The sequence below is a fragment of the Leucopleurus acutus genome (genome assembly GCF_964270905.1).
Source record: "Leucopleurus acutus genome assembly, chromosome: 19".
Taxonomy (NCBI): domain Eukaryota; kingdom Metazoa; phylum Chordata; class Mammalia; order Artiodactyla; family Delphinidae; genus Leucopleurus; species Leucopleurus acutus.
In genome coordinates this window covers 21,631,427-21,659,308 of record NC_139161.1, presented here as the reverse complement: position 1 = coordinate 21,659,308, position 27,882 = coordinate 21,631,427, and the positions used below count along the sequence as shown (strand labels likewise).

The 27,882-nt window shown below is 51.3% G+C and overlaps 1 protein-coding gene across 1 annotated transcript; it reads right to left on the bottom strand.

The window, feature by feature from the left end:
* Positions 1–3,834: 3,834 nt before the first annotated feature.
* Positions 3,835–5,066, bottom strand: EPOP (elongin BC and polycomb repressive complex 2 associated protein; the record flags this gene model as incomplete). The annotated part of the gene is made up of 1 exon (XM_082860034.1): positions 3,835–5,066. The coding sequence occupies exon 1, from the start codon at positions 4,972–4,974 to the stop codon at positions 3,835–3,837; it is 1,140 nt and encodes a 379-aa protein (XP_082716160.1). The 5' UTR covers positions 4,975–5,066.
* Between the last annotated feature and the right edge of the window lie 22,816 nt (positions 5,067–27,882).

Here is a 27,882-nt window from a genome sequence, read left to right as displayed (position 1 = left end):
CAACAGGGACATGTGAGTTGCCAGCGTCCACAGGAGACCTGGTACCAAAGCTCAGGAGAGGGGCTGGGCTGGAGGGAGAGGAGACAGGTACCTATGCCTGTGATTTGGGAGTCACTTACCTCTGCCTGTGCCAGCTGAAGACTTGGAAGAAGACAAAAGAAATCACGTGGGGGCAGAGGGTAGATGTCACCTGGACATCATCAGTCTGCCTCTTTTTAAAGCTTCCTAGAGACAGAGGAAGCTGAGGAGGGACAGAAGACAGAGGGAACTTTGGAGAGAGAAAACCAGGAGACCCTGGTGCACGTCCAGCAGCGTCACAGGTCATGGAGTGATTCAGGGGTCAGGGAGGCCGGGAGGCAACCACTGGATTTGTGGTTGAGGGTTGTCATGGGTGACCCTGGAAAGAGCAGAAGTCAAGCCACAAAGATTTAAAAGGCAAGAGGCAGAGGGTGTGGGGCAGCTGAGGATCCCAGGAGGAGGGAGGTGATGGTGAGCAGAGGTGGATTAGGGGGAGGCAGGAAAGGTGCCTTGGGAACAAAACTTAAGGAAGGCTCTCCCTCTCAGGGTCGTGCAGGTGGCCCTGATGAGGAGGGGCAGACACCTGGTCCCAGAGCTGTTGAGAGATAGAGACCCTCTGAGACTAAAGGAACTGAGATAACCCAGGAAGTGAACTTAGAGACCCAGACAGAAGCTAAGGCCCTTCGACCTCCACATCTAGGCAAAAACACAGTGGCCAGTGGTAGAACCTCAGAGGACATGAAGGCTGGGGGAGGGGAGGGATGGAAAGAGGATGCACCGATAATCTGGGAGCAGGGGTAGGGGACTCCAAGAGAAACACAGAGAGAGAGTGGAGGAAACCAGGGAGGGAGGGAGAGCTTCCTCCGGACCCTCCTGGGGAGATCCTCCCCACCCCGCCTCAGTGAGTGTTAGGAGGAGGGAGAGTCCCAGGATCCTTGTGTCAGCCTGAGGAAAGCAAGGGGTCCAACTCTGCCTTTCTCCAGGCTGCTCCAACTCAGGGAGGCTTGTGGTCCCAACCCAAGAAGGTCCGTACCCCACACCGACCCAGCACACCACAGTACATGCTTCCTTCCTCCAGGAAGCCTGAGCAAGTTTTTCCATCCTGGGACTTAGTTTCTGTAGTGAGCTAAATGGTGGTACCCAAAAAGATAAGTCCCCGCCCTAACTCCACTGCCCCCAGAACTGTGAATGTGACCCTATTTGGAGAAGGGGTCTTTGCAGATGTAATTTAATTAAGGTTGTCATGATGAGATCATCCTGGATTATCCAGGTGGGCCCTAAATCCAATGACAAATGTCCTTATAAGAGACAGAAGAGGGGAAGGCCACGTGAAGCTGGAAGCAGAGATTGGAGTAAGGCAGCCACAACCCAAGAAACACCTGGAGCCACCAGAAGCTGGAGGAGGCGAGGAGGGATTCTCCCCTAGAGCCTCTGGGGGGAGCACAGCCCCGCAGTCACCTTGATTTCGGACTTCTAGCCTTTAGAATTGTGGGAGAATAAACTTCTATTGTTTCAAGCCACCAAGGTTTTGGCAATTTGTCATGGCAGCCCTAGGAGACCAATATAGTACCGTATTCCGTAAAATGGCTAGAAAGATTCTAGGGATGCTTCCAGCCCTAAGATTCTCCAAATTAAACCGTTCAGCAAGGAGAGGAGTTCCAGGTCTGGCCAAAAGGTGTTTTTTAACTCACTGCCCAGCCCCCTTCCAGGTTGAGGATTAATACTTTGACTTGAAAGAGGAGAAAAGCCAAAGGAAAGGCATCCCCTCCCACTCCTCAGAGAAGAAGAAAGAGTCCCAAAAGGGTATTTCATGACCCACCACTCCTCTCCTTCGCCCAGAGCTCACGCCACCCCGCCCAGGCTGGTCGAATGGGCCCAAACTGACCTGACTAAAAGCAAGGAGCTCTTTGAAAGCAGGAGTCTGCCTTTATGAATTTCTCCTTGCAAACCTCGCCCCCTCTTCACAGCGCCTCTCTCCCCACCCCTCACATTTGCGTTCTTCCTTGGCCTTCCCCATTCTTGGGGGGCAAGATAAGATGGATACCCCTGAAGCCCAGGAATGGAAGGCACTCCCCCACCCTCCTCCCTCCTCCCCACAACACAGCTGGAGGGGGAGGGGAGGTCAGCAGGGTTCATAAAGGCCAGATGTTGAGGAGAAAGAGAGCAGTGCCCGACCCACACCCACCCACCCCACCCCCACCCCCAGCAAAAGAAAAATTAAAAGAGACAGCTTTTAAAACAAACAAAACTTTTGTGGTCCAAAACAGTTTTTCGCGAGAATCTGCTCTATGCAAACATTAACAACTTTTTACAAAGCATTTTCACAGAAAAGGAGACAAGTCCTTCCCCAGTATCATATGTGGGAATTGTTCCTCCCTTGTCCCGTCTTGGGGGAAAAGGGGGTGATATTCACTAGTGTGGGCAGAAGGGTCACTGGGTCCCTCAGTTGTTGGGAAGATCGGCAACCCCCAGGTTCCCCTCACACCTAAACTTGGAATTTCCCTAAGAGCTAAACTCCCCAGACCTCACCTGGGTGGAGGAGAAAGCAATTCCACTCCCCTCTGACTCACTCCCCTCCCCCAGGAAAACAGAACTTCTGACCTCAAAACTAATCCCCTGGCCCTGCCCCTTTCGGATCCATCAGGTCCCTGACAACTCCCGAAATGCCTGAAGTTGGGTGGGGGGAGGATGCTAAAGGTTCCTCAGCCCAGTTCCCTTCAAAACCCACTGGACCTTGTGGTTAGGCCAAGAGCCCTTTCATTTACCCCCTCCACAAAGAGCAGCTTGTCTTCTTTCTAGCCTTGAAGGGGTCTCAGTTTGGGTGTTCAAAGAATGGACCCTGGCCTGCCCTCTACCTCCACACCCTCCATCCTTAAACCGGTGGCGAGGACCTGGAAAGGCAACTTGTTTGGTCTGATTTTATTGATTTCTTCCACCTTCCATTACTTTCCCTGGGATGGTCTCTGGCCCCTTCCCCAGACAAAGTCTGCACTTTTGAAGGGGAGGAGGTCCCTCAGCCCTGCGCCTCCAAATATAAGGAGTAAACTGGCGGAGGGGGCTGACTTATGGGGCAGATGAAAGAAAAGACCTTATAACCTGAAAGCAAACGGGGAATACTGGAGAGGCAAACCCCAAAACTGGACAAAGGGGAAAGGTTGGTGGCTGAGAATGAATATCTCGGTAACTAGGGGTCACTTGACTTGGGGGTCCCTAGGAAAAGAACCGGAAGGGGGTGATCTCCCCCTTGCCTAAGCTGCTCCCTCCCCCATGAAGGATGCAGTGGTGCCTGGAGACTAGGGAAGGCCCGAGGGGAGTGAAGGGTTAAAGGCCTGGATGGTGCGGGTGGGGGATGCCCCCAGGAGCTGCCAATCATCTCCCCACCCCCACCAGGGCCCCCCCCCCCCAATCCCCAGGCTCGCCCACAGAAACAACCGGTTTGTCCATCACCAAGGTCTCTCTCCCTCTTTTTTTTTCCTTGTCTTTGAGCTGTAGCCTCCTCGGCTCCCCCTGGGGTGAAGGCCCTGCCCTCAGAGATCCGAGATGGAAGAGGCGAGGGATTGGAATCTATGTCTTTAAGCCTTTTTCGATTAAGCCTTCTCCTGACTCCAGCCCTTGGGTCGTCTCCAAAGGATGAGGGGGAGGGGGTGTCACCCCAACCAGTTAGGTGCTTGAAGATCACTGTCATTTGAGGTCCCTCTGACCACAGCCCATAAAACCTGAAGAGGACAGGCAAAGGTGAGAAACGAGGCTCTGTCCTCAAGCCCGCAGTTTGGCTGTGGCCCCCACTTTTCCCCTTTGGCAGAAGAGGTCTCACGCTCAGAGCTGCTCCAGGTTGATCCCCCAGAATTTGAGGCCGGGGGGCTCAGGGACAGCGGGACCCCCAATCTGCCACCTCCACAGCGGGTGGGCAGGCGGGGGCTTAGAGTTTCCCTGGAGACGAAGCGAGGATGCCGGCCCTAAGTCTCCGTCCTCCCCCACCACCAGGGCCGGGGGGCAGGGGAAGCAGTCGAGGAGGCTGAAGGTGCTCGTGGTGGGGAGCGTCGGTGCAGGACGGCGGGGCTGCGCGCTGCGTTGGGGGGGCGTCGGCCGTCGGCGTTTCTTGGCGGCTCCCCGGGAGGGCCCTTTGGCTGGGGGCCGCTCGGGCCCCCGGCGCAAACTCGGAGTGTCGAGGGCGAAGCCCTTCGCGTAACACCAAAGTTTCGAGCGGCGGATCAGACGATCGAAATGTTCCTGGCGGAGATCGCCGGGCGCCGCCGGAGCTTCGCTGGCCGTCGAGGGGCTGGCGGCCGTTGCCTCGGGGGCGGCCTTCGGGGGGTTTCCATCGACTGCGGCAGGCTGGCTCGGCGGGGGCGGCTCCGGCGCTGTCCCGGGCCCCGCGGGCTCAGAGGAGAGGCCCGCAGGTGGCGGCGGAGGCCGGGAACCCGGTTCCTGATGCGGGCTGGCGGCGGGGCCAGGCTGGGAGTCGAGACCGGGGGCTGGCCTAGGCGGAGCCGAGACGGAGCTGGTCGGAGATTCCCGAGGGCGCCGGGGCGCCGGGCAGCGGCCGGGAGGTACGCCGGAGCGAGCGCCGAAGTGCGGGAAACTGCCTCCGCCCTCTTCCTCCTCGCCGCGGCCCCGGCACACAGCGGCGTCGGCATCCTGGCTGGCCGGGGAGTTGGGATCGCTGTAACGCCAGGCCTGTCCCGCGAGGTGCTTCAGGCCATCCGGGGCCCAGCCGCCGGTGCACAGGGGGGCATGAGGGTCCAGCAGCACCGGAGCCCGCGGCGCCAGCTCCCCAGGCCCCAGGTCCAGAGAGGACGCCCGGGGTTTGGCAAGGGCGCAGAAGGCAAGGGCACGCAGGCACAGCGGAGAGAACTCCTGGGTCCCCCGACGCGTCTTCCGGGGTGTGGGGGAGCAGGGCGACCCTCGCGGGGACGCCGGCACTGCGAGGCGGGGAGCGGGGCACAGAGTCTCCATGGAACCACCCGGGGGGGTGCCCACTGCGGGGGCCCTGGTCCCAGCGGCGGGATGCCCTGGCTGCCCGAAGAGCCCACGGGCGAGGGGAACATCGCCCCCCCTCGACGGGGAGGTCTCTGCTCACGGGCGCCCCCGGCCCGCACCCCTGGGCCGCGGGGCTCCGGCTCCCTCTTCGATCTCGTCACGCGGCCCTCCTGGCGGCCGGACTCCTGGGTCCCTGCGAGTCCCGGCGCGGTCTGCCGCCCTTCCTGCCGCCGCGATCCCTGTGCAGCCCAGGCGCGAGCCCCTCTTGAGTTGCCCAGAGCGCAGAGGCTGGGGAAACAAAGCGGCCGGCGGCCGCGGGAGGCGGGAAGGACCCCGGGCCCGGCACCCGGTGCCCGGGCCCAGGCGGCAGGGAGGGCGCCTTCCGCCCGCTCGGCTTCTTTCTTCCCCGCTGGCTCCCGGAGACCGCGTTATAGAGAACTGCCCCCTCGCTGCCCCAATACCAGCGCCGGGGCCGCGAGCCCGCCGCTGATTGGGCGGCACTGCCAGTGACGTTAGCCCGGACCCCACCCCTCCAGCGGCACCGCCCCCGTCCCCATTCCGCACACAGACACACACACGTGGACCCGGCGCGGCGGCGGCTGGGAGGGAGGAAAGGAGGGTGCGTGCGCGGGTGGGATCGCGACTGGCGAAACGCGCCACTAAACGTGGCGCGGTGGCGTCCTGGTGTTCAGTCGCCGCAAAGCACTTCATTTTTTTCCTTAGCAGTCATGGTTTTCGCATCCGGAAAATGGGAATGTTCATATCTACCCTCTTGGGACAACGTGAATCAACATAGGTGAATCTCAAAGGCGAAGATGAAAGAAAAGATGAAAAGAGGTTGTTTAGAAACTTTGCACAGCAGGGACTCCTGCAAGCAGAGAATGTTCCCAACCTCTCTGTTTCGGTCGCCTAGAACAGTGCCTGGCACACAGTGGGCTCAAAAAACGTTGAATGAATAGTTAGGAATTCAGTGAGTGTGTGCAAGATGATAAAAGTAAGAAATAAATTCGGAGAGGAGGAGTATTATTACACCCACGAAAGACGATAAATAGACTTTCTCAGTACCTGTTTCCATTTCTGACTTAGCTTCTAAATGGCCCCTTGAACAAATTCTGAGGAGCTGGCTCTGCAGCCCCCGTCAAATCCCAAGACTCTGCCCTGTGAGGCGTGAACTGCCAAAATGGGTTGAGGAGACCAAAGGAGGGGACACACACACCCTCACTCTTATCTCCCCCAGGCAGAGTAAAGCAGAGAAAAAGTGAATTCCAATAAAAATCCTGATAATGGAGGACCACGTCCCCGCAGCACGTTCCATCCTCTTACCCTCATTTAGTTTCTGCAGATCCTTCTATTATATGAAAATCTGTGAATGTTCTTTGTTGTCTGTTCTTCTTTGTTGTTGTTGTTGTCTGTCTCTTCCGTTAGTCTGGAAGTGAGCTGATGAGAACTTTGTTTTAATCACCTCTGCATCCTCAGTGCCTACCACAGTGCCCAGACTTAATAAGTGCTCAATATATATTTGTATGTGAATGAATGAATCCCTGAAATATTTCTCTCTTAATAAAAATCAGATTATTGGAATATAGCGACTTCCCATCCCCAGAAATATACAGAGAGATTGATATGATGACATGGAGTAAGGATGTGTTCGTACGTGGGGGGGTGGTCACAGAGAGAAATATCTTACTCTGAGGCAGGGATAAGAGAGGGTTTCTGTAAGGGGACAAATAATGCGGCTTGCATCCTGGTCCTCCTGGTGATGACAACAGAAGTATTGTTTCCCTACACGTCATCACATAACATTTGGGAGGAAAGGGATCAGGAAGCTCTGTCGTCCCTACATCCCTTTTGCAGAGGCCAGAGGTAAAGACCCCAAGGTGGGGCTAGGGTTTGAGGAACAAGGGGGTGTTGTGTTCTGTTGCTCAAAACACTCACCCCCTAGCATCTTCTGCAGAAGAAGTCTTCAGGGAAGTTGTCATGAAGGGGGATCCTGGGGTCCTGCCAGGTCTAGACTCCAGGGTTCCTGAGTGCCAAGAGCCCTGCTCCCCCGCCACTCACACACACACAGATGGGAGGAAAGTTCTGGAAGGATGATGATCTTCACACCTGTCTCTCCTGGTGGACAGTGCTGAGAACTTTTACCCTAGTACCAGATTTCTTTTGCTTATGGGGCAGGGGGCATGTTTTTCAGTCCGACCCTACTCCAGACTCTTTGCAGCTAAGATACCTGGGGAGTGGGCTTGGGCCCCACATGCGGGAAGCTAGACTGGAAAACTCTTTTCATCCTCTAGAGTCTCCCTCATCTTTGTATCCTCGTACCTAGCACAGTGTTGACACAAGGAGAGCACACGCAAAAAAATTTTTGGCATGAATAAATGAATGAATCATATATATCAATGCAGAAAGGGGCTCCTCTTTCTCCCACCCCAAAAGCCACCAGTCCCACAAATCTGCGTTTAGGGGCTTTATTGGGTCTATTACTACTGAGAGTCCTTCCCTGGAGGAGGAATTCTCTCCACCTCCATTTTCCCTTTTTTCCTCTTCCTTGAATCAGGCATCCCAGAATACAGCCCAGGTGTGAAAACTCTTTGTGGGCACAGAAGCACTATACAAACAGTAGGGGTTAGTGTGAGTAACTCTCCAGCTGAAAGGGCCTAGAGTCATTGAACCTCCACTGTCAGAGGGCTTGGACCAGGGGTGTCTGCTGTGAGACCCTGGGCAGATCACTTGGACACTCTGAGTCTCAGCATATCAGTGAAAAGGCAAGACAGTGGCTTCCTCACAACGTTATCAAGAGGGTGGAGACGATGTGAGTGGGCTGACCCAGCTGTTGCAATTCCTGTTACCTACAGTAGAGGACACTCGAGGACACTCGACCCCATCCTCAGCCTGTGGGATGAGGAGGCAGCACCCTTCGCAGAAACCTCTCCTCCTCCCCAGAGGAGAAAAATAGGGACAAGGCTGGATGCCGGGTCCCACCTGACTCCTCCGGGATAAGGGATAGGAAAGGCCCCTCAAGACCTGGAAGCTAGGCTTCCCTTTCTGTGACCCATCTGAGTCTCACCCAAAGGCCTGTGTTCAAGGATTTGGGAACAGGGGACCAGCCCACTTTCCCCAGAAGAAGGCACAGCAGGGAACTGGACCTAGACGTCCAGCCCAATAATCATTTCTGTAGTACTGACAGCATTCCAGTCTCTGTTCTAAGAACTTTATGTTATTTAATCCCCATAATAATCCTGAGGTACTTTTTTTTTCATTGAAGTATTGTTGATTTACAATGTTGTGTTAGTTTCTGGTGTACATCAAAGTGATTCAGTTATACATATATATACATATTCTTTTTCATAGTCTTTTTCATTATGGTTTATTACAGGATATTGAATATACTTCCCTGTGTTATACGGTAGGACCTTGTTGTTTATCTATCTTATATATAGTGGTTTGTATCTGCTAATACCATTCTCCTAATTTATCCCTCTCCTACCTCCTTTCCCCTTTGGTAACCATAAGTCTGTTTTTAATTTAATTTAATTTTTTATACAGAAGGTTCTTATTGGTTATCTATTTTATACATATTAGTGTATATATGTCAATCTCAATCTCCCAATTCATCCCACCACCACCACCTCTGCCCCGCTTTCCCCGCTTGGTGTCCATACGTTTATTCTCTCCATTTGTGTCTCTATTTCTGCCTTGCAAACCGGTTCATCTGTACCGTTTTTCTGGATTCCACATATATGCATTAATATACGATATTTGTTTTTCTCTTTCTGACTTACTTCACTGTGTATGACAGTCTCTAGGTCCATCCACGTCTCTACGTAATGACCCAACTTCGTTCTTTTTTACCATAAGTCTGTTTTCTATGTCTATGAATCTGTTTCTGTTTCGTAAATAAGTTCATTTGTGCCATATTTTAGATTCCACATGTAAGTGATATCATACGGTATTTGTCTTTCTCTTTCTGACTTACTTCACTTAGTATGATGATTTCTAGGCCCATCCACGTTGCTGCAAATGGCATTATTTCATTCCTTTTTATGGCTGAGTAGTATTCCATTGTGTATATATACCACATCTTCTTTATCCAGTCATCTGTCAATGGACATTTAAGCTGCTTCCCTGTCCTGGCTATTGTAAACAGTGCTGCTGTGAACATTGGGGTCTGTGTATCTTTGCGAATTATAGTTTTCTCTGGATATATGCCCAGGAGTGGGATTGCTGGATCATACGGCAACTCTATTTTTAGTTTTTTAAGGAGCCTCCATACTGTTCTCCATAGTGGCTGCACCAATTTACATTCCCACCAACAGTGTAGGAGGGCTCCCTTTTCTCCTCACTCACTGCAGCTTTTGTTATTTGTAGACTTTTTAAGGATGGCCATTCTGACCAGTGTGAGGTAGTACCTATGAGGTAGATGCTTTTAATTTTTAAAAATTTACATACTATCCAGAGCCCATTTTAAGGTGTCTCAGTGATTTTTAGTAAATTTACAGAGTTATACAACCATCACCACAATTCAGTCTTAGAACATTTCCTAAGGACCCCTCATGCCCACTTGCAGTAAATCCCTGTTCCCTCCCCAGGTGACTAAACTACTTTCTGTCTCTATAGATCTGCCTTTTCTAGACATTTCATGGAAATGGAAAGGCCATATGCGGTCTTTTGCATCTGACATCTTTTACAAAAAGATAATGTTTTGAGGTTTATCAGTGTTGTAGCATATATTATAGTAGTCCGTTCCTTTTTATCTCAAGTATCCCGTAGTACGGATATACCCCATTTGGTTTATCCAATCACATTTGGCTTTTTTCCACTTTTTTTTTTTTTTTTTTTTGCGGTACGCAGGGCTCTCACCGCTGTGGCCTCTCCCATTGCGGAGCACAGGCTTCGCACGCGCAGGCTCAGCGGCCATGGCTCACGGGCCCAGCCGCTCCGCGGCACGTGGGATCTTCCTGGACCGCGGCACGAACCCGCGTCCCCTGCATCGGCAGGCGGGCTCCCAACCACTGCGCCACCAGGGAAGCCCTCCACTTTTTGATTATTATAAATAATAATGTCATGAACGTTGGCATACAAGTCTTTTCGTTGACATGTTTTCATTTCTCTTGAATAGATAGCAAAGAGTGGGATTGCAAGGTCATAGGGTACATTTATGTTTAACTTTTAAAGAGACTGCCAAACTGTCTACTAATATCCATGCCACAAATGAGGAAAGTGAGGGACAGAGATTTTAAGTGACTTGCCCAAGTTCACACTGCCAGCAAGTGTCAGGGGCAGCTGGGTCCCAAGTCCATGCTCATAACCATGGGTCTACTCCGAGACGATGAATCTAAGAGGGAAGCCATTTCTTGGCCACCGCACCACAGCCACCACCATTTTTATCCATCTTGCTTCCAGAATTCCCTAAGTCAGCCTGTGTCAACCAAGAAGTCTGTATCATCCCTTAGCCAACATCCACACTTTGCTCTGGAAATTTGCTGAGGTTAACAGCTTAAGTTCTGAACTCAAATGGGTCTCTTCATATTCCAGACTCCTCATTTTACCAGCGGTGTGACTGGGGGCAAGTTACTTAATCTCTGCTTTAGCTTCCTCATCTATAAAATAGAAATGACATCTTCTTTCATGCAGTTTTTAAAAATGGCTTCTGGGCTTCCCTGGTGGCGCAGTGGTTGGGAGTCCGCGTGCCGATGCAGGGGACGTGGGTTCGTGCCCCGGTCCGGGAGGATCCCACATGCCGCGGAGCGGCTGGGCCCGTGAGCCACGGCCGCTGAGCCTGTGCGTCCGGAGCCTGTGCTCCGCGACGGGAGAGGCCACAACAGTGAGAGGCCCGCGCACCGCAAAAAAAAAAAAAAAAAAAAAAGATTTAAAAATGGCTTCTTATGGAAACTTTCAAACCTATACAAAAGTAAACAGAGAATTGTAATGAACCTTCATGTACCCAACACTCAACTTCAAAACTTGTTAACTCATGGCCAATCTCATTTCATCCTTCTCTTCATCCATTTCCTTCTCTACTCCCATTTTTAAAAAACCAACTTTACTGAGGTACAATTTACATACAATAAAATGCACATTTTAAGTGTACAGTTTTCACAAATGAATATACCCATACTAACCACAATTAAGATAGAGAACATACCCTATATTATCTTGAAGCAAATCCCAGGTATCATATCATTTCATTCCAAACTATTTCAATACATATTGTTACAGGATAAGGACTCTTGAAAATAAACATAACCCCAATGCTATTATCAAACCTAAACAGAATTATCATCCTTTAACTTCATCAAATAGCCAGTCTTCAAATTTCTAATTATCTTAAAATATTTTTTCTCTACAATTTATTTAGCTTATTTGAATTAGGATCCAAGGAAGGGTTTCAAGGGATTGATATGTTTCTTAACTCTCTTTTAATCTATAAATTCCTCCTTTTTCTCTTTTTATTTTCTCTTTGCAACTTATTCATTCATTGAAGATACCCAACTGTCGTCTAGATTTCCCACAGTCTAGAATTTACTGGTTGCAATCCCACAGTGTTACGTAATCAAGCCACGTAAAAATTACTTCTCTGTAATTCAAATTTAACTGAACAACCTATGTTTCATCTGGCAGCCTTATCTATGTGCCTATGTCACGTTGGAGGCACAGTGGTGAGCAAGACAGACAAACTCCACCCCACCTCGAGGGTGTACGTTCTAGTAAACTAGGGGAAGCCAGGTAATATACCAGCAGACAACATTCCTTCTGGGGATATTGTGAGGATTAAAAGAGAAACCCGTATGTTTAGCACACAGTCCGTAGAAGACCTTGATAAATGCAAGTGTCCTTGGCAGTAGCTTAGCCTTGTCCCCTCTTCCTGTTTCTTCCCTTTGCCATCCCTGCTCCACACACCCCACCCCACCCCCAGGGATTACTCTGGGTTTGCCCTCCTCCTGCTATATGTCCTCTGCAGGTCTGTAGTTAGTTCATTTATCTATTCACCCAACATTCCCTAAGCACCTCCCTTGCGGCAAGCCCCAGACCAGACCCTGGGGACTCAGAGGCAAAGGGGACACGGTCTGGTGGGAGAGCTGGACATTCTAGGCTAATCTGAGAAGTGACAATAGAAGGATGACCATGGTCCCTGGAACGGTAGAGGCGGGATGATGGTAGAAGAGGGAAGTCTTTTCACAGAAGGTAGTCTTCCACTTAGGCTCTAAAGGATAGGCAAAAGTACACAAAGGAGACATGGGAGAAGAATTCCAGCTGAGGAAACAGTATGGGCAAGGAACAGAGGCAAGAAAGTGCCTGCCCTTGTGCTGCCAGATACCAGCCGTCACCATCTTTCCCTCCTGCGAAGTAGAGGGGGCCCTGGCATTGGTCCCGTGCCATCTGCCCTCGGAGAGTCATCCCTCATCATTTCCCTTACCAACTCCATCCTCGTGTCTCTCCCATTAAAAAGCCACATCTTCCCTTGACCCCATAGGCTCTAGCCCCATCCCTGTCTCCTCCCCCTCCCAGCCAAACTTCCCCCAAGAGCTGTCTACACACTGTCTTCCTTTTCGCACTTCCCACTTCCTCCTCAACCCACTTCCATCTGCTTCCACCTCCACCTGCCACTGAAATAGCTCCTGCTGTGTTTCCAGTGGCCTCCATCTCATCAAAACTGGCAGGCTCTCATCAGCCCTCCTGTCTTGACCTCTCAGCGGTATCCCACACTATTGGCCACTTCCTCTTTCTAGGAACTTTCCAGTCCCTCGCATTCTGGGCATTGCACTTTCCTGGTGTCCTCCTGCCTCACCAGCTGCTCCCTCTTGGTCTGCAGCCCAGGCTCATTCTTCCCTCCTCTGCCCAGACAAACATCAGGGTTCCTTAAGGCTCGTCCAGAACTTCCCTCTTCTCTCTCTGGACACTCTTCTGTGTCCACTGCACAGGTACCATCTGGCCTCTTGGCCTCCACCTCAGGCATTTCAAAAGCCCCACAAACGCAACCTGTCTCAAACCATCAGCGACCTGCCTCCTCTGCGACATGTTCCCGGTTCAGGGAAAACTATTCCAATGCATGGCTCCTCCATCCACCCCCTTCCACAGCCAGAAACCCAGGCGTCATCTTGGCACCTCCTAGCCAATGCCTCAGTCGGTCACGTGGTCATTACATCCCAGGTCTTCTTCTCCCCACCTCCATTCTGGCCAACCCGGCCATGCCCTCTATCTAAGCCGCAAACTGGATTGTGTTACCCCCTACTCAAAACCTTTTGGTGGCTTCCAATTGCCTTCAGGATGAAGAATGAAACCATTAACTTGGCTCACAGGTAGGTTACAGCAGTAGCCAGACAACCTCCCACAGGTTCTCCTGGGGTGGGGGGACAGGTTCCCTCACCTTCCACCTCCCCTGTGCTGTCCTCTCTCCCTTCAGCCACTCAGGCCCCCTTTTAGCACCCAAGCATCCAGCTCCCTCCTCTCCCTCCCTTAGAACATACTGTTTCCTCTGACCATACACTTTTCCCCCACCTCCCTTCCCCTGTGCCTGGCCCACGCCTGCTTCTATTCGGAGCTCCACTGATTCATTCCTTCCTGGGATAAAGCCGTTCCCCACCCCTCCAGACTGACCAGGTCAGCTTCCACCATCATCCCCCATCAAGATCTGTGTATCTTTCCTTCAAAGCACTCTCATCCGCTTGTCGCTGTCCATTTGTTAGTGCAGTTAACTGATTATTCACCTCTCCCCTTGAAACATACCACACTCTGTGTTTCAAGGGCCACATCAGATTTTGCCTTAGCTCGGTGACTAGCACATAACTGGCACTCAAATACATTTTTAAAAATCTTTTTTATTATGCATATTTCAACCTAAAGAGAAGTAGGGAATAGTATAAAATGAACTCCTATATACCCATTACCTAGATAAGTAATTATGTTAGTAATTAGTTTAAAGTTTTTTTAGTTGAAGTATAGTTAATTTACAATGTTGTGTTAGTTTCAAGTGTACAGCAAAGAGATTCAGATATATATATACACATGTATTCTTTTTTCAGATTCTTTTCCATTACCGGTTATTACAAGATACTGAGTATAGTTCCCTGTATTATACAGTGGGTCCTTGTGGCTTACCTATTTTATATATGGTACTGTATATGTGTTAACCCCAAACTCCTAATTTATCTCTCCCCCCTCCTCCCACTATCTCCTTTTGAAACAATAAGTTTGTTTTCTATGTCTGTGAGTCTATTTCTGTTTTGTAAATAAGTTCATTTCTACCATTTTTTTAGATTCCACATATAAGTGATATCATATGGTATTTGTCTTTCTCTGTCTGACTTACTTCACTTAGGATGATAATCTCTAGGTCCATCCATGCTGCTGCAAGTGGCATCATTTCATTCTTTTTTCTGGCTGGGTAATATTCCATTGTGTGTGTGTGTGTGTGTGTGTGTGTGTGTGTGTGTGTCTACCCACACACACACACATCTTCTTTATCCATCCATCTGTCGATGGACACTGACGTTGTTTCCATGTCTTGGCTATTGTAAATAGGGCTGCTGGGAACATTGGGGTGCATGTATCTTTTTGAATTTGTTTTTTCCAGATATATGCCCAGGAGTAGGATTGCGGAATCATATGGTAACTCTAGTTTTAGTTTTTTAGGGAAACTCCATAGTGGTCTCCATAGTGGCTGCTGTAATTATTAACATTTTACTCTATTTATCATTTTTGCTGAAATATTTTAAAGTGGTTTCAAGTTTGCATGACAGTTTAATCCTTAAATACTTCAGGAAGTTTCTTAGTACCATATTATAATCACCCCTTACAAAATTATAATAATTCCATATATCATCTAATACCCAGCCCATATTCAATTTTCCTTAATTGTCCCCCCAAAATGCTTTTTGGTTTGTTCCAACCAGAATCTAAATAAGGTCCGCACGTTGCATTTGGTTATGTCTCTTCCGTCTCATTTAAATCTAGAATAATCTTTTTTCCCCTTATGCCATTGAGTTGTTGAATTGCTAAAGCATTTTAGGTAAATTATAGACATCATGTCCCACCTTCTAGATTTCTCTGATTGCTTCCTCGTGGTGGTGTTTACCCTGTATTTCCTGTAAACTGGAAATTAGATGTACAGGCTCCATTGGATTCAAGTTGACTACACTGGCAAAAACACTTCCTGGGCCATGATGCTTCCTCCCTCGGCCACTACATCAGGGTGTCCCCAGTGCCTGAGCTCCTCTCTTGCTGATGGAATGCTGCTGATTGGTAGATCCCACTGGGGACAGCCGATCCCTTTATGGAGAAGTTGCATTTTCTTCCTTTAGAGCCAGAAAGTAATCTATGGGACAATATTTTGGAATGATTGCGTTTTTAATCGATGAAGTAGGTCAGTGTGGCTGAACAGTGGTGAAGACAGGAACCAGAATGCAAAGGGTCAAAGGCCTTGATAAGAAATTTGAACTCTATCCTGTAGGACAGGGAATTACGGACCACTTTCAAGAAAAGGAAATCACATGATCAGACTTGGCAACAGGGAGGGGTGAGGAGGCATAAAGGGAATAGGGAACTAGCACTTCCTGAATGCTCAGCTTGAACTGACACTATGCTAGGTGCTTGGCATACTTGACACAAGTGAAACCTTTCCTGTTTTTAAAAGAAAAAGGCTATTTTACAGATGAGGAAAATGGAGGCTCTGACTCATTCAGTCACTCACCCAAGTTCGCAGCAAAGAACTAGTAAAGACCTAAAGGAAGGCAGTGACCATGAGCGTGGACAGGGGTTGAAGGAGAATCATCGGTACTTATAACTAGCTGGGTGTGGGGAGGAGAGGAACTGGGAGCCCTGGCTGAAGCTGAGACTTCCTGCAGGTTGTGGGTGGGATGCCAGAGGGGATGGAGCAGGTTGGAGGGGAAGTTAAGGAGCTCAGACTCCCAGCTGCCCAGAGGCCTCCAAGCCGCTCTCTTGAGAAATGGTGTTTATAACAGGACAATGTCTATATTTGGCTTCCAGCATGACTCGATAATTAGCTTAAGATAGCCCTCATTGGCGTTTCATTCAAAGTAAGGACGCTCTTCCATTCCTTCTGACACGGTCTGTTTTCCGTGAGTGTTACAGGGTGAGTGTGAACGCGGAGCTCTTCTCTCTCTCTCTCTCTGTGTCTCTGTCTCTCAGTCCAAATGGGCCAGAGACTGATGTCAGGGTGTGTGTGGGCTGTCTGCTCTCTGAGCTACAGTTTATCTGTCTCTGGTGCTTGGGAGTGTGGGCTCCCCCCTGGATAGGGAGCTGCCTTAGGGTGGGGTCCTGGGACCTGCACATTCAATGCCCAGCAGGAGTGTGGTCCAGAGGTTGGTTCCAGGAACCATGTGGAGGGTGCAGTGACAAGGAAGATGGTTCTCAGAGGTCAGTTGGGAGGAGGCTGCCAAGGTTGGCTACAAGGATGCTCAGGGCAGAAAAAGGGCTGTGTTTAGGAGAAACAGGGAAACTCTTCCATTTAAGAGGTGTAGACAAGGTAGATTTTATGGGACTTAGTGGCTGACTCAGAGGAGGAGGAAGAGAAAGAACTGAGAAGGGCCCTCGGGCTTTTGTCTCAGGAGAGAAGGTGGAGGCTTTTGACTAAGGGGGGGCCTACAAGAGGAGGGGCGGCTCCAGGGATGGTGAGACCTCGACTGAACCAGGAACCAAATCTAAGTGGGTGTGGTCTGAGGAGACCTGGGAAAGGCCGGCTGGGACTGGAGAGCCGTCACAGACCCACGGGGCCAAAGGAGAAACTACAGGAATGAATAAGCATTTCCAGGGAAAGTCATGTGGAGCCAGAAGAGGAGCCCCTGCCGCTGTCCCTGCCTCGGGAAAGGACCCCAACGAAAACGGCTGAGAAGCGAGAGAGCGAGACATGCAGGGCAGTCATGGGGGCCACATGCCATGGAGAGGTTTCACAGGACGATGATGGAGGAGCTACCGGCCCTTGTGATTCTCAGGTGAACCAGTCAAGGGTCTGGGAACCCGACTTCGGCTTCTTAGCAAAAATGAAATGGGAGGGATCACCTAGAGATGGAGCCCGAGAAGCAAAAAGCAGAGCTGGCTCTCAGCAGGAACGGACACAGGACATGTCACCTACTGGGCACCAGGAGCAAAGCCACCAAGAGGGGACCACCCACTGCCCGCGCCAGCAGCCTCTGTTCTGGTCACTTGCTGCTCAGAGCAGAGCGTGAAGGCCTTAGACTGGCGAGGCTGTATCACATGCCCACATCTCAGTTCCCAGGGCACCAAGACGGAGGCTCAGAATTCCTTCCTTCAGTTCCTCCAGTAAATATTTACTGAGTGCCTGGTATGTGCCAGGCCCAGCTCTAGGCCCCTGAATACAGCAACAAAATCCACAAAGATCTTTGTCTTCACGGCACTGACATTAGAGGGGAAAGACTGACAACAACAACAGACATAAATATGTGAATAATGTAGATGGTTGAGGACAGAGAAAAAGTATAAGGAAGATTGGGAGTGGTGGGGGAGGGTGCGGATCGCAGTGTACATAAGGTGGCCACGGAAAGCCTAACTGAGGAGGCAGGACATGCCTGGCGTGCACAGGAACCAGCAAGGAAGCGATGCGGCCTCAGCACGTGAGCCAGAGGAAGAGTGGAGATGAGGCCAGAGGCATGGGGGCAACAGACCGGTTAGGACCTTGTCGGCCCCTGGAAGGACTTCGGCTTCCCTCTGAGCACAGTGGGAACTCCTGGAGGACTTGAAGCCCAGGAGTGACCTGGTACAGTTTAAGGGGATCACTCTGGCCACTGTGTAGGGAACAGATGGCAGGGGCGAGGATGGAGGCAGGGAGACTGCTTAGGAAGCTACCACGAGAATCCCGGGGAGAGAATCATGGTGGCGTGGTGGGAAGTCATGGCATTCTGCGTGTACTGTGAAGGTAGAGCATCAGGATCTGCTGACAGAGTGGATGTGGGAGAGGAACCAGAACCGATCCCAGGCTTTGGGCCTGAACAACTAGAAAGATCGAGTTGCCATCAATCGAGATGGAGAAGGCTGTGGGTGAAGCAGCTGGCATGGGTGGGGTCCCTGGAGAGGTCTAGGGTGGATCACCCAGTGGGGCGTTCCCCTGAAATAGACAGGGGGACACTGGGCAGCCACAGCCTCCAGGAAACATCCGCGACAGGTGGTTGCTGGTGACCTTTGGCAGAGCAATGTCAGCAGGGGCGAGGGGAAGCCAGAGCGTAAATGTGAGCTGTGTACGTGGAGACCGAGCTTTCGGTCCGGCCTCCTGATTTACAAAGCAGAGCACGGATGGGAGACAGAGGGATGGAGAGACAAGGCCAAGGGAGTGGCCTTTCGGATGGAGGTGGCCTGAGCCCATTTGGAGGCTGAGGGGAAAGAGGCAGCTGAAGGAGAGCTTGTAGATCAGGATAAAGAATCTCCACAAGGGACTTCCCTGGTGGTGCAGTGGATAAGACTTAGCTCTCCCAATGCAGGGGGCCTGGGTTCGATCCCTGGTCAGGAAACTAGATCTCACATGCGTGCCGCAACTAAGAGTTCGCATGCCACAACTAAGGAGCTGGTGAGCCCCAACCAAAGAGCCTGCCTGCCACAACTAAGACCCGGTGCAACCAAAAAAAAAAAAGAATCTCTACAAGAAGGAGAGCAGAGGTTCAAGCTCAAGGGGCTAAGGGTCTGGACCAGGGTCAGGAAACAGGGAAGATTCCAGAGACGTCAAAAGAAGAGGTGGCCGGCCAACGGCAGATGAGAGAGAAGGCGGCGACAGGCATGACTCCAGGATTTTGAATCCCAACTCCCGCCATCCTAAAGGCCTTCCGTGTCTATCTCTGAGTCCAGGCTTCCTCATCTTCACACCACTACAGCCTCCAGACCTCACACTGCCCCTGCTATGACCAAGGTCTGCTGCATCCCCAAATCCTCAGCGCCCTGAGCATAGCCTCACATCTGAACCCAAATACACGCGGCTGCTTTCCCCAATTCTGCCACATTTGGGGGACACTGCCCACTTGCTGGCCCCCTCCCCGCCTAGCCCTTCCATCCCCCAGCCCCAAGGGGCTCCTCTCCTGCTTTCCACCTGAGCCCCCATCTCAGCAATGGCTTTGCTTCCTGTTTCAGAAAGCAAATACAGTGGTGATCAAGAGAAGCTGAACACAGAAGAGAACACAGTCTAAGGTTCCACTTTTATGAAGTTCTAGAATCCGCAAAATGAATCTATCAAGATCTATTAGTGATAGAAATCGGATCAGTGTCGCCTGGGGCTGGGGGAATGACTGCCATGGGATATGAAGGAACTTTCTAGGGAGATGGAAATGTTCTATATTTTTATTGGGGTAGTGGTTACACGGCTTTATACATTTGTCAAAGGTCATCACTTGCACACTTAAGATGTGTGCATTTGACTACATGTAAATTATACCATAAAAAGCTGATTAAAAAAACAGAAAACTGAAAAAAATTTTTTAAGGAAAAAATACATGCTATCAAGCAGAAAAATCCTACACACACACACTCATCTGTCCCCATCCTTCACTTCCTCCCTTCTCTGGGGGAAGCAATGTGCCCCCTCTCATCCACCTGAGCCCTTGTGCTGGAGACTGTCCAGTAAGCGGCAGGCCACCCCTCCCTGACCTTGCATCCTCCTCCGCTGCTGTCCTGTCTCTCTCTCGCTCCCAGCCCAGCCCCTAGGAAGGATGTCTACGCTCACACACTCTCTCTCCCTCCTCACCCAATCTGCTGACACCTCCTCCACCATGCTGGACCCGTTGCCCCTCTCTGAGATACCTGCCCTGCGGGCCACTCCCTCCCTCCTTCCTCTCTCCTCCCTGGTTCCTATGACACCACTTTTTCTGGAGGTCCTCCTCCATCTCTGGACATTCCTTCTCATGCTCCTTGCCTGATTCCCCCCCTCTACCCCCTCCTAAATACAGGCGTTCCCTGAACCTCTGGCCTTGGCTTTCTGCTCTCTGTACCTGCGCAGATTCCCAGCGTGATCTCACCCATGCCAGGGCTTCAGTTACCATCTATTGCTGACAGCGCTCAAAGATATCTCTGAATATTTTTTCAGAGTATCAAGGATATGGCAGAAGAGGTAGGCAGAATATTACATATGCTTCAACAGCATTTTACAATTTTTAAAGTGATAAACGTATCCAACCCTCTTCTGGGATGGTCCACTAGACCTCAAATTCAGCAAGCTCAACCTGAACTCATCAACTCTCTCTCAATTCTGCTCCTCCTCCCTTCTTCAAGAGTCCAGTTGTTTGAGACAGAAACCTGGGAGTCACCCTCCCACTCCATGATCACCAACTGTCAATTACCCGCTTCTCTCAATTTTACTCCCTGCACATTCCCTCTCGCCATCCCCACCAACACTCCAGTCCAGGACCTCTTCCTCACTCTCAGACACGTTCAAGCACTCATCCATTCACTCATTTGTTCATTCAACAAGTATTAACTGAGCACCTACTATGTGCCAGACACCGATCCAGGTGCTTGAGTTACATCAGTAAACATAACAGGTAAAAATCACTGCCCTATAGAAGACCTAAGTAGACATTTCTCCAAAAAAGATGTACAGATGTGCCAACAGGCACATGAAAAAATGCTAATTATTAGAGAAATGCAAATCAAAATCACAATGAGGTATCACCTCACACAGGTCAGAATGGCCACCATCAAAAAGTCTACAAATAATTTATAGAGGGAGAGGGTGTGGAGAAAAGGGAACCCTCCTACACTGTTAGTGGGAATGTAAATTGGTGTAGCCACTATGGAGAACAGTATGATGGTTCCTTAAAAAACTAAAAATAGAGCTACTATATGATCCAGCGATCCCACTCCTGGCCATATATCCAGAAAAGACGAAAACTCTAATTCAAAAAGATACATGCACCCCAAAGTTCACAGCAGCACTATTTACAATAGCTAAGACATGGAAACAACCCAAGTGCCCATCAACAGATGACTGGTTTAAGGAGATGTGGCATAGATAGATAGATATAGATATAGATATTACTCAGCCATAAAAAAAGAAATATTGCCATTTGCAGTGACATGGATGGACCTAGAGAATACCACACTTAATGAAGTAAGTCAGAGAAAGACAAATATTATATGCTATCACTTATATGTGGAATATAAAATAGGACACAAATGAACTTATTTACGAAACAGAAACAGACTCACAGACATAGAAAACAAACTTATGGTTACCAAGTGGGAAAGGACCTGGGAGGGATAAATTAGGAGCATGATACAAACAGATATAAACTACTATGCATAAAATAGATAAGCAACAGGGATTTACTGTATAACACAGGGAACTATATTCATTATCATGTAACAAACTATAGTGGAAAATAATCTGAAAAAATATATATCACTTTGCTGTACACCTGAAACTAATACAATATTGGAAATCAGCTCACTTTAATAGAAGAAAATCACTGCCCCATGGAACTGATATTCTAGAGCTTGCAATAATTTCAGAAGTCACTCTGTTTTCCACCTTTACCCCTCTGACCACCAATTCTGTTGTGGCTACTGAACCTTGCAATATGTACATCTGCTCAGCATCTTCCATAGGACCTCATGTTCCTGAAGTCAAGTCTGGGCCACAGGTAACGTGTCTTGATCCCTTCCCTCCCACTCCCTTTCCCGCTCCTCCTTCATGGAACACTTGTACCCCTTGAACACAGCAGGGCTCTCACGCTAGCAGGTATATTCGCTCGTCCTTGGCCTGTGATACTCTCCCTCGCCTGGCTATCCAGCAAACTCCTGGTCACCTTCAAGTCACAGCTCAGACCCTGCCTCCTCCAAGGAGCCTTGCCTGATTTCCCCAGGCAGACGCTGGGGCTTCTTCTCCAGGGCTCCCTCTGTAAATGGTCCACCCTCCATCATAACACATATCACACTGCATGGTGCAGTTTGCCTGCCCCCACCAGCCAGCTTTTCCTCTCCACCCTGGACGCCTTGCAGGGCTGCAACCCGCTTTGATCCCTTCTGCATCATCAGTGCCTGGCCCATTATCTGGCGCATAGTAGGGGTCAACAAATGGTGGTGGATTAAATAAATGACAGTGAATTAGTAGTAGTGTGACTACTAGGGAGATAGGGAGAGGCTTGGTGAGAAGGGGAGAGTGAGTTCTGAGCTAGCCCCAGAGCAGCCCCCTTACTGATCATCTGGACCGCGACCCCGTGGTTAAAAGCAGGGTTCAGATCCCACTTCTGCACCTTCTGCTTGTGGTGCTCTTTGTGCTCTGAGCTTATTTCCTTCCCTGTAAAATGAGAACAGCAGTCAAATCTATCTCAGGGTTGTTGCAAGGAGGATGGTAGATGCTTAGCACAGTGCCTGGCACATCAGCTCTCATCAGAAGTGAGCTGCTGCTGTTATCATTGCAATTGTCATCATCATCACCACCATCACCATAGGTGTCCATCCTTGCCTCCTGACCCACCCATCCCCCTAGTGCTGTTCTCTACTATTTCCTCCCTTCTCACCCCCCCAGTCCATGTTTGACCCACTGTGGTCACCTTCCACTCCCACTTCTGCCTGGAACTTTCCAGGCGGAAAGTCACCAAGGAGGGACCTCCTCCTCATAGAACACTTTCCTCCCTTGACCTCTCAGTGGCATCACTTCTTCCTTCTTAAATGTCCCTCCCTGACTTCCATGACATGAACTCCCTGCTTTTCAGGACACCCTTCTGGCCTGCTCACTCTGGTTCTCTCCAGCCCAGACTGCTGATCCAGACCCAATCAACTGCCTGCCGAGCAACACCACCCCATGTGTCACAGACACCCAATGGCGATGGCGATGGCACGTCCAAAGCGGCTCCTTGCCAGCTTCACCACCCCACCCTCACTCCTGAGTTCTACTGTGAGTGCAGAGATGAGCTCCAACCAGCAAATCCTCCAGGCTGTACCTCTGGGAGGCATCCTCCCGGTCTTGCCTTACAAAACAGTCCCTGTCGTGGTCTTAACATCCCACTTCTTTACATCCTCATACCCTGCCCTTCTCTCATCTCCTCTGCTTCTGCCAGAGTCAAACCCTCATCTCTCAACTGGGCCCTAACAAGTCTCCTGCCACTTGCTATTCAAGTGTGCTCTTTGGAGCAGCAACACAGCCTCACCTGGGAGTTTCTAAAAATGCTGGGTCTCAGACCGCCACCCCAGACCTACTGAATCACACCCTGCATTTTAACAAGACTCTCAGGGGATTCACATGCACTTTAAACGTTGAGAATTGCTGTCCTACTAATCTAGAATCCCCCTACCCTAACCAATCCCAGACTTGACAACCAGTGTGCAAATAAGGCTATGCACCGCTTACTTAAAAGCCCTTACTGGCTCCCCACTGCCCTCAGGATTAAATCCAAACTTCTTAGCAAAATATCGTAGGTCCCCTTAATCTGGTTTTTGGTCATCCCTCTCACCCTCCCTCCTGTTCTCCTACTACACATACCATCATGGGGTGTCCACAGTGTACAACATCGATATACGCTTTGCTGGTTCCTACCTCTGTGCCTTTGAACAAGCTGTCCCCCCTGCCTGGAAAGCTCTACTGCCCCTTATCTGCCTGCAAACCCTCCTTCACTCATTTGGTCCCAGCTCAGGCTATCCCTGATCCCGTAAACATGGTTACTTCCTTCCTGCCAGTGTCAGCACTCTTCTTAGCACTGTCACAGCCCTTATGATCTTGAAGTCATTTCTCTATAGATCTGTCATTCCCACCATCCCAGGGACTATCTGTGTATCTCCTATGGCCTACCCATGATGATTCAATGAAGTGTTTGCTGAAAGATGGAATAATACAGCTTTTTGCAATTCTGTCCTGATGGCAACTATAACAGGAGGGATGATTAGACTTCAGGAGGAACTAGTGGAAAAGAAGAACACAGCAGGGCGAATGTGCTATTCATCTGTCATCCCTCAGCCTGGAAATTTCCCCAAGAGCAAAATCATCAACCACAGAATGTTAACTCCAAGGGGATTTTCAAGATCCAGTCACCCAACCAAATGCCAGAGAGGGCAACTGCTTTGCCCAAGGTCACACAGCTGGTTAGGGGCAGGGCTGGGACTTGATTCCAAGTAGCTCTGGAAAAAGTTTGGGCAGATGGCTACCTCACCCCATGGACCTCTTCCCTTCCTACCCATTTTAACTCCCTAAAGGAAGTCCCTTATGTCCTAACATGGTCAAAGGGACCATGTGGGCTCAGTCACAGCTCTTAAAACACCTGCTGGGAGCTTGGCTGGCTGGAGTTGCCAAATGGAGGAGGGGATCCAATTATCTCCATTTTCCAGATTGGCAAACAGAGGCAGTGAGACTCTGTGTTACACTGCTAGCTAATTTGACACTAAGCACTGTGCTCTTCCTGTAGAAGGACCTGAAAAGCCAAAAATCCCACCGGGGCAGAGTCACTACTTACAATAATCATGACGACGGGCCGCCTAATGCTTGGGGGAATCCCCTCACTCCCACCAGTTCCTCTTTAAATCGAGCCTCTATCCCTCTTGCACAGGATGTCTGACTTAGGAAAGAACCTGTTCACCCACCCTCGCACCCCAACCAAGCCTACTGTAGAGACCACGGCAGAGTCATAACCTTTGACGGGGAAACCACCCCTCCCGCTGTACCAGGTACCTGACAGTGTCACTGCTCACATCAACCCTGAAGGTGGTACTACGTCCACATTCTGAGATGGGGAAATTGAGGGTCCCTGATAAGGCATTACTAATCCATGGTCAAAGCCAGTAAATGAGTAGGCTGGGTATCAAACCTAGGTCTTTCTGACTCTAGCGCCCGCGCTTTCCATTTGGCCATGCCAGACTCTCCCAGCCGGCAGGTAAACCACCTGAAGCCTCTTACTGGCTGGGCTACCTCGGGAAAGTAACTTAACCTCTCTGAACTCCCCCAAGGTCAGAATCTTTGCTTTCGGGGGAGAAAGTGATATGCAAACGAGACGCAAATAAAATGCAAACCCGCGGGCGCCGGCGTAGTCCTTTACCGGAGCTCGGGGCTTTCTAATGCGGAGGGCGCGCCCCCGGGGCCGGCGAAGCGCCCGGCCAGCTAGCAGAAGCGAAACCTCAACACTCTTCAGCCTCCCCCGCTCAGTTCCGGGAACCAGCGAGCAAGGTTTCGTGGAAATGCGATCGGCGGCAGCCGCCTCGGATCCCGGGACCACCCAGACCACAGCCCACAGTCCCGGGCCGGGAGGTGCGGGGGCCGGCGCGGTCGGGCCCGAGCAGCAGCGCGATGCGCGCTTCCGCCCCGCTCCGCTCCGGCGGCGGCCGCGGCGGCCCCACAATCCCCTTCTGGCTCCGGGGACGGGCGGGGCGGGGCGGGGCGGGCCGAGCGGGCGGAAATAATTTTCTGTTTGGTCCTCTCTGCCCCAGTCCCTTAGCCGCGGGACGCGCAAGGCGGGCGAGCATGCCGGAGGCGGGAAGCGGGAGCGGGAAGGCGCTGCCCTGGCACGCTTAGAGGGGCGGAGAGGGGACGAGCAGGGGTTGAGCGCCTACTGTGTGCCCTAGTGCTTTACAAAAGGGTTTTCGTTAGATCTTCACTGCAGCCCTTGCTGGAGGGGGTTAACGCCCCATTTAAGAGGGACAAGCTGAGCCTCTGAGAGGTGAAGTCACCCGCCGAAAACTGCACAGCCAGGATCAGCCTGACACCCCAGATCAGTGCTCCGTTACACCAAGGAGAGCGCGATGAACTTGAACCACTTATTGGCCGAGTCCTGCTCTTGCTTGTTTTTCGTGGATCGGCACATAGTAGGTGCTCAGGAAGATATTGGAAGATGGAGAAGGAGCTTGACAGCGCAGCCCTGGGAGTACCCCTGCGAATCCAGCCCAGCCTGCGGGGCACCGGGTTTCCCCAGACCTCGGAAGGGAACACTTGCGATGGGCGGACATCCCAGTTCGACGCAGGCATTCAGCGAACACGTGGTGGCGGAGCCCCAGCCCTAGCGGAGGACAGACTGGGTTCAAATCCCCGCTCTGCCGGTTTCAGACAGTGTAGGTTTGGGCAAGTCACTTCACTTGCCCGGACCTGAGTTGCTCCATCAATAAAATGGAGGATATTAACATACACCCCAAAGGGTTGTGGGTGGCTTAAACGAAACAATGTTCCTAGTACACGTAACTAAACGCACAGGTATAGCTACCCGTCCATCCCAGAAGCTTCGGGCGGTACACCTGTACGGGGTGAGAACCCGAACAAAAGTTCCTCTGCCCTAGTCCGCAAGTCGCCCACCCCTGGACGGAGGGACGGACGGGTCTTCGAGTGACCCTCGTCCAGCGAAACCCGAAACTACGGTCGGTCACCTCGGCCAAGGTCGGTCGCGAAAGCAAATATTCCAAAACTGGCGCATGGCTAGGGCTGACATGTTTGCGTTTAATTTCCTTGATGTTTTACTCTTGTCAGTAAAGGTTATTCGTTAGAAACTCCTAAGTGAGACTTCTCGTCTGTGTCTTGTTTAACTTTTCGTATGAGCGAAGTTCACAAAGCAGACCAAGTTGCCGGCGCGTGGCAGTGACTACGGGGATCCCGGCCCTCGGACCGGCCCCCTGCTTCTCGGCCCCCTACCCCAGGCACGGAAGCGGCAGAGACAGGCCTCCCCCACCCCCGGCCCAGCCAGTTTATACAGAGCCTCTACGACCTGGCGGCCCTCCGGATTCTTGTGTCCCTACAGGAGCAAGGGGAGTTGGGGACTGCAGCCTAGAACTTAGCTTCCCCGACCTCCCCAAACTCCAGTCTCGTCGGGATTAAGGGAGTAAATCCCTGATGCCACAGACCAGGTCAAGGACAAGTTCTCCCCCGCCCTACTCCCCCCTCCTGGGTGGGAATTCACCCCCCTTCGCGGATGAAAGGTACTAAATAGACGCGAAGGGAGGGGTGGTGGCGGGCCCCGGCCCCTTGATGTTCCGGTTGAACAGGTGCTGGTGAAAAGGAGGCGGACCCGGCGGAAGAGTCGGCCAGGGGGGCCTGCGCCGAAGTGGGGGTAGCCTCTTCCACGCCTCAGTCCTCCGGCCGGTTTTCCCCCCTCCTCTCGGTCAGCCCCTCCCCCGCAGGAAGCGTTCCCGGCCCCGACGCCTTTGAAGTGTCGCTGAAGCCCCCAGGGCTGCTTCTCCCCTCCGCCACCCCGTCTTACTCTGCGGGAGTGTGACCTTTGGTCCCTGCGGGTGTCCACCCCCCTTTAGGAAGTAGGGGGGTCAGGTTTCGTCCCCCTTGCCCACACCGGCCTTGGGGATGAAGCCTTCGGGTTGACGACGCCCCCTCACTTCTTCCCCAGACCCAATTTCAGGGACTTTAATACTTTGGGGTGCTGTGTGTGAGTCTATGTTTTGTGTTTGTGTACATGTATCGAGCTCAAGTGTAAATGTGTTGTTCGTGAGCACTTCCGCAGTAGTGGCTCTCTAACTCGCGTGGGTCTCTAAGCGCGCCTGAATGGCTGGACCTGGGGTGTGCCCCTCTGGGAGGGTAGGGTAGTGTGACTGGATGAAGCTAAGAGCGAGTCTGTGTGTCTGTGGGTGCCTCGGCGTGCCTCTGAGGAGTCTGAGTCCCTGTGCGTGCGTGCGTGCCTGTGAGCTGGACCGGAAGCTCCCCGAGGGCAGGAACACCCGTTTGTTCACTGCTCTATCTCAACGGCTGCACATAGTAAGCATTCAATAAATATTTGTTGAATGAACAAATGTCTGCGTGTAACACTGTCTACCCTCCAGACAGGCCTCCGAGGGAAGAGCCCTCGAGCGGCCACCCAAAAAGACCCCCGCACACCGAGAGGTGAGCAGCCCACGTCGCTCCGTTGCTTCTAGCTCCCCTTCCCCTGATCTCCACCTCCAAGTTTCCTTGGGGTTGAAGAACAGTCGCAGACGAAGACCTGGGCGGAAGGGGCTGGCGAATCGGAGACCCGGGGC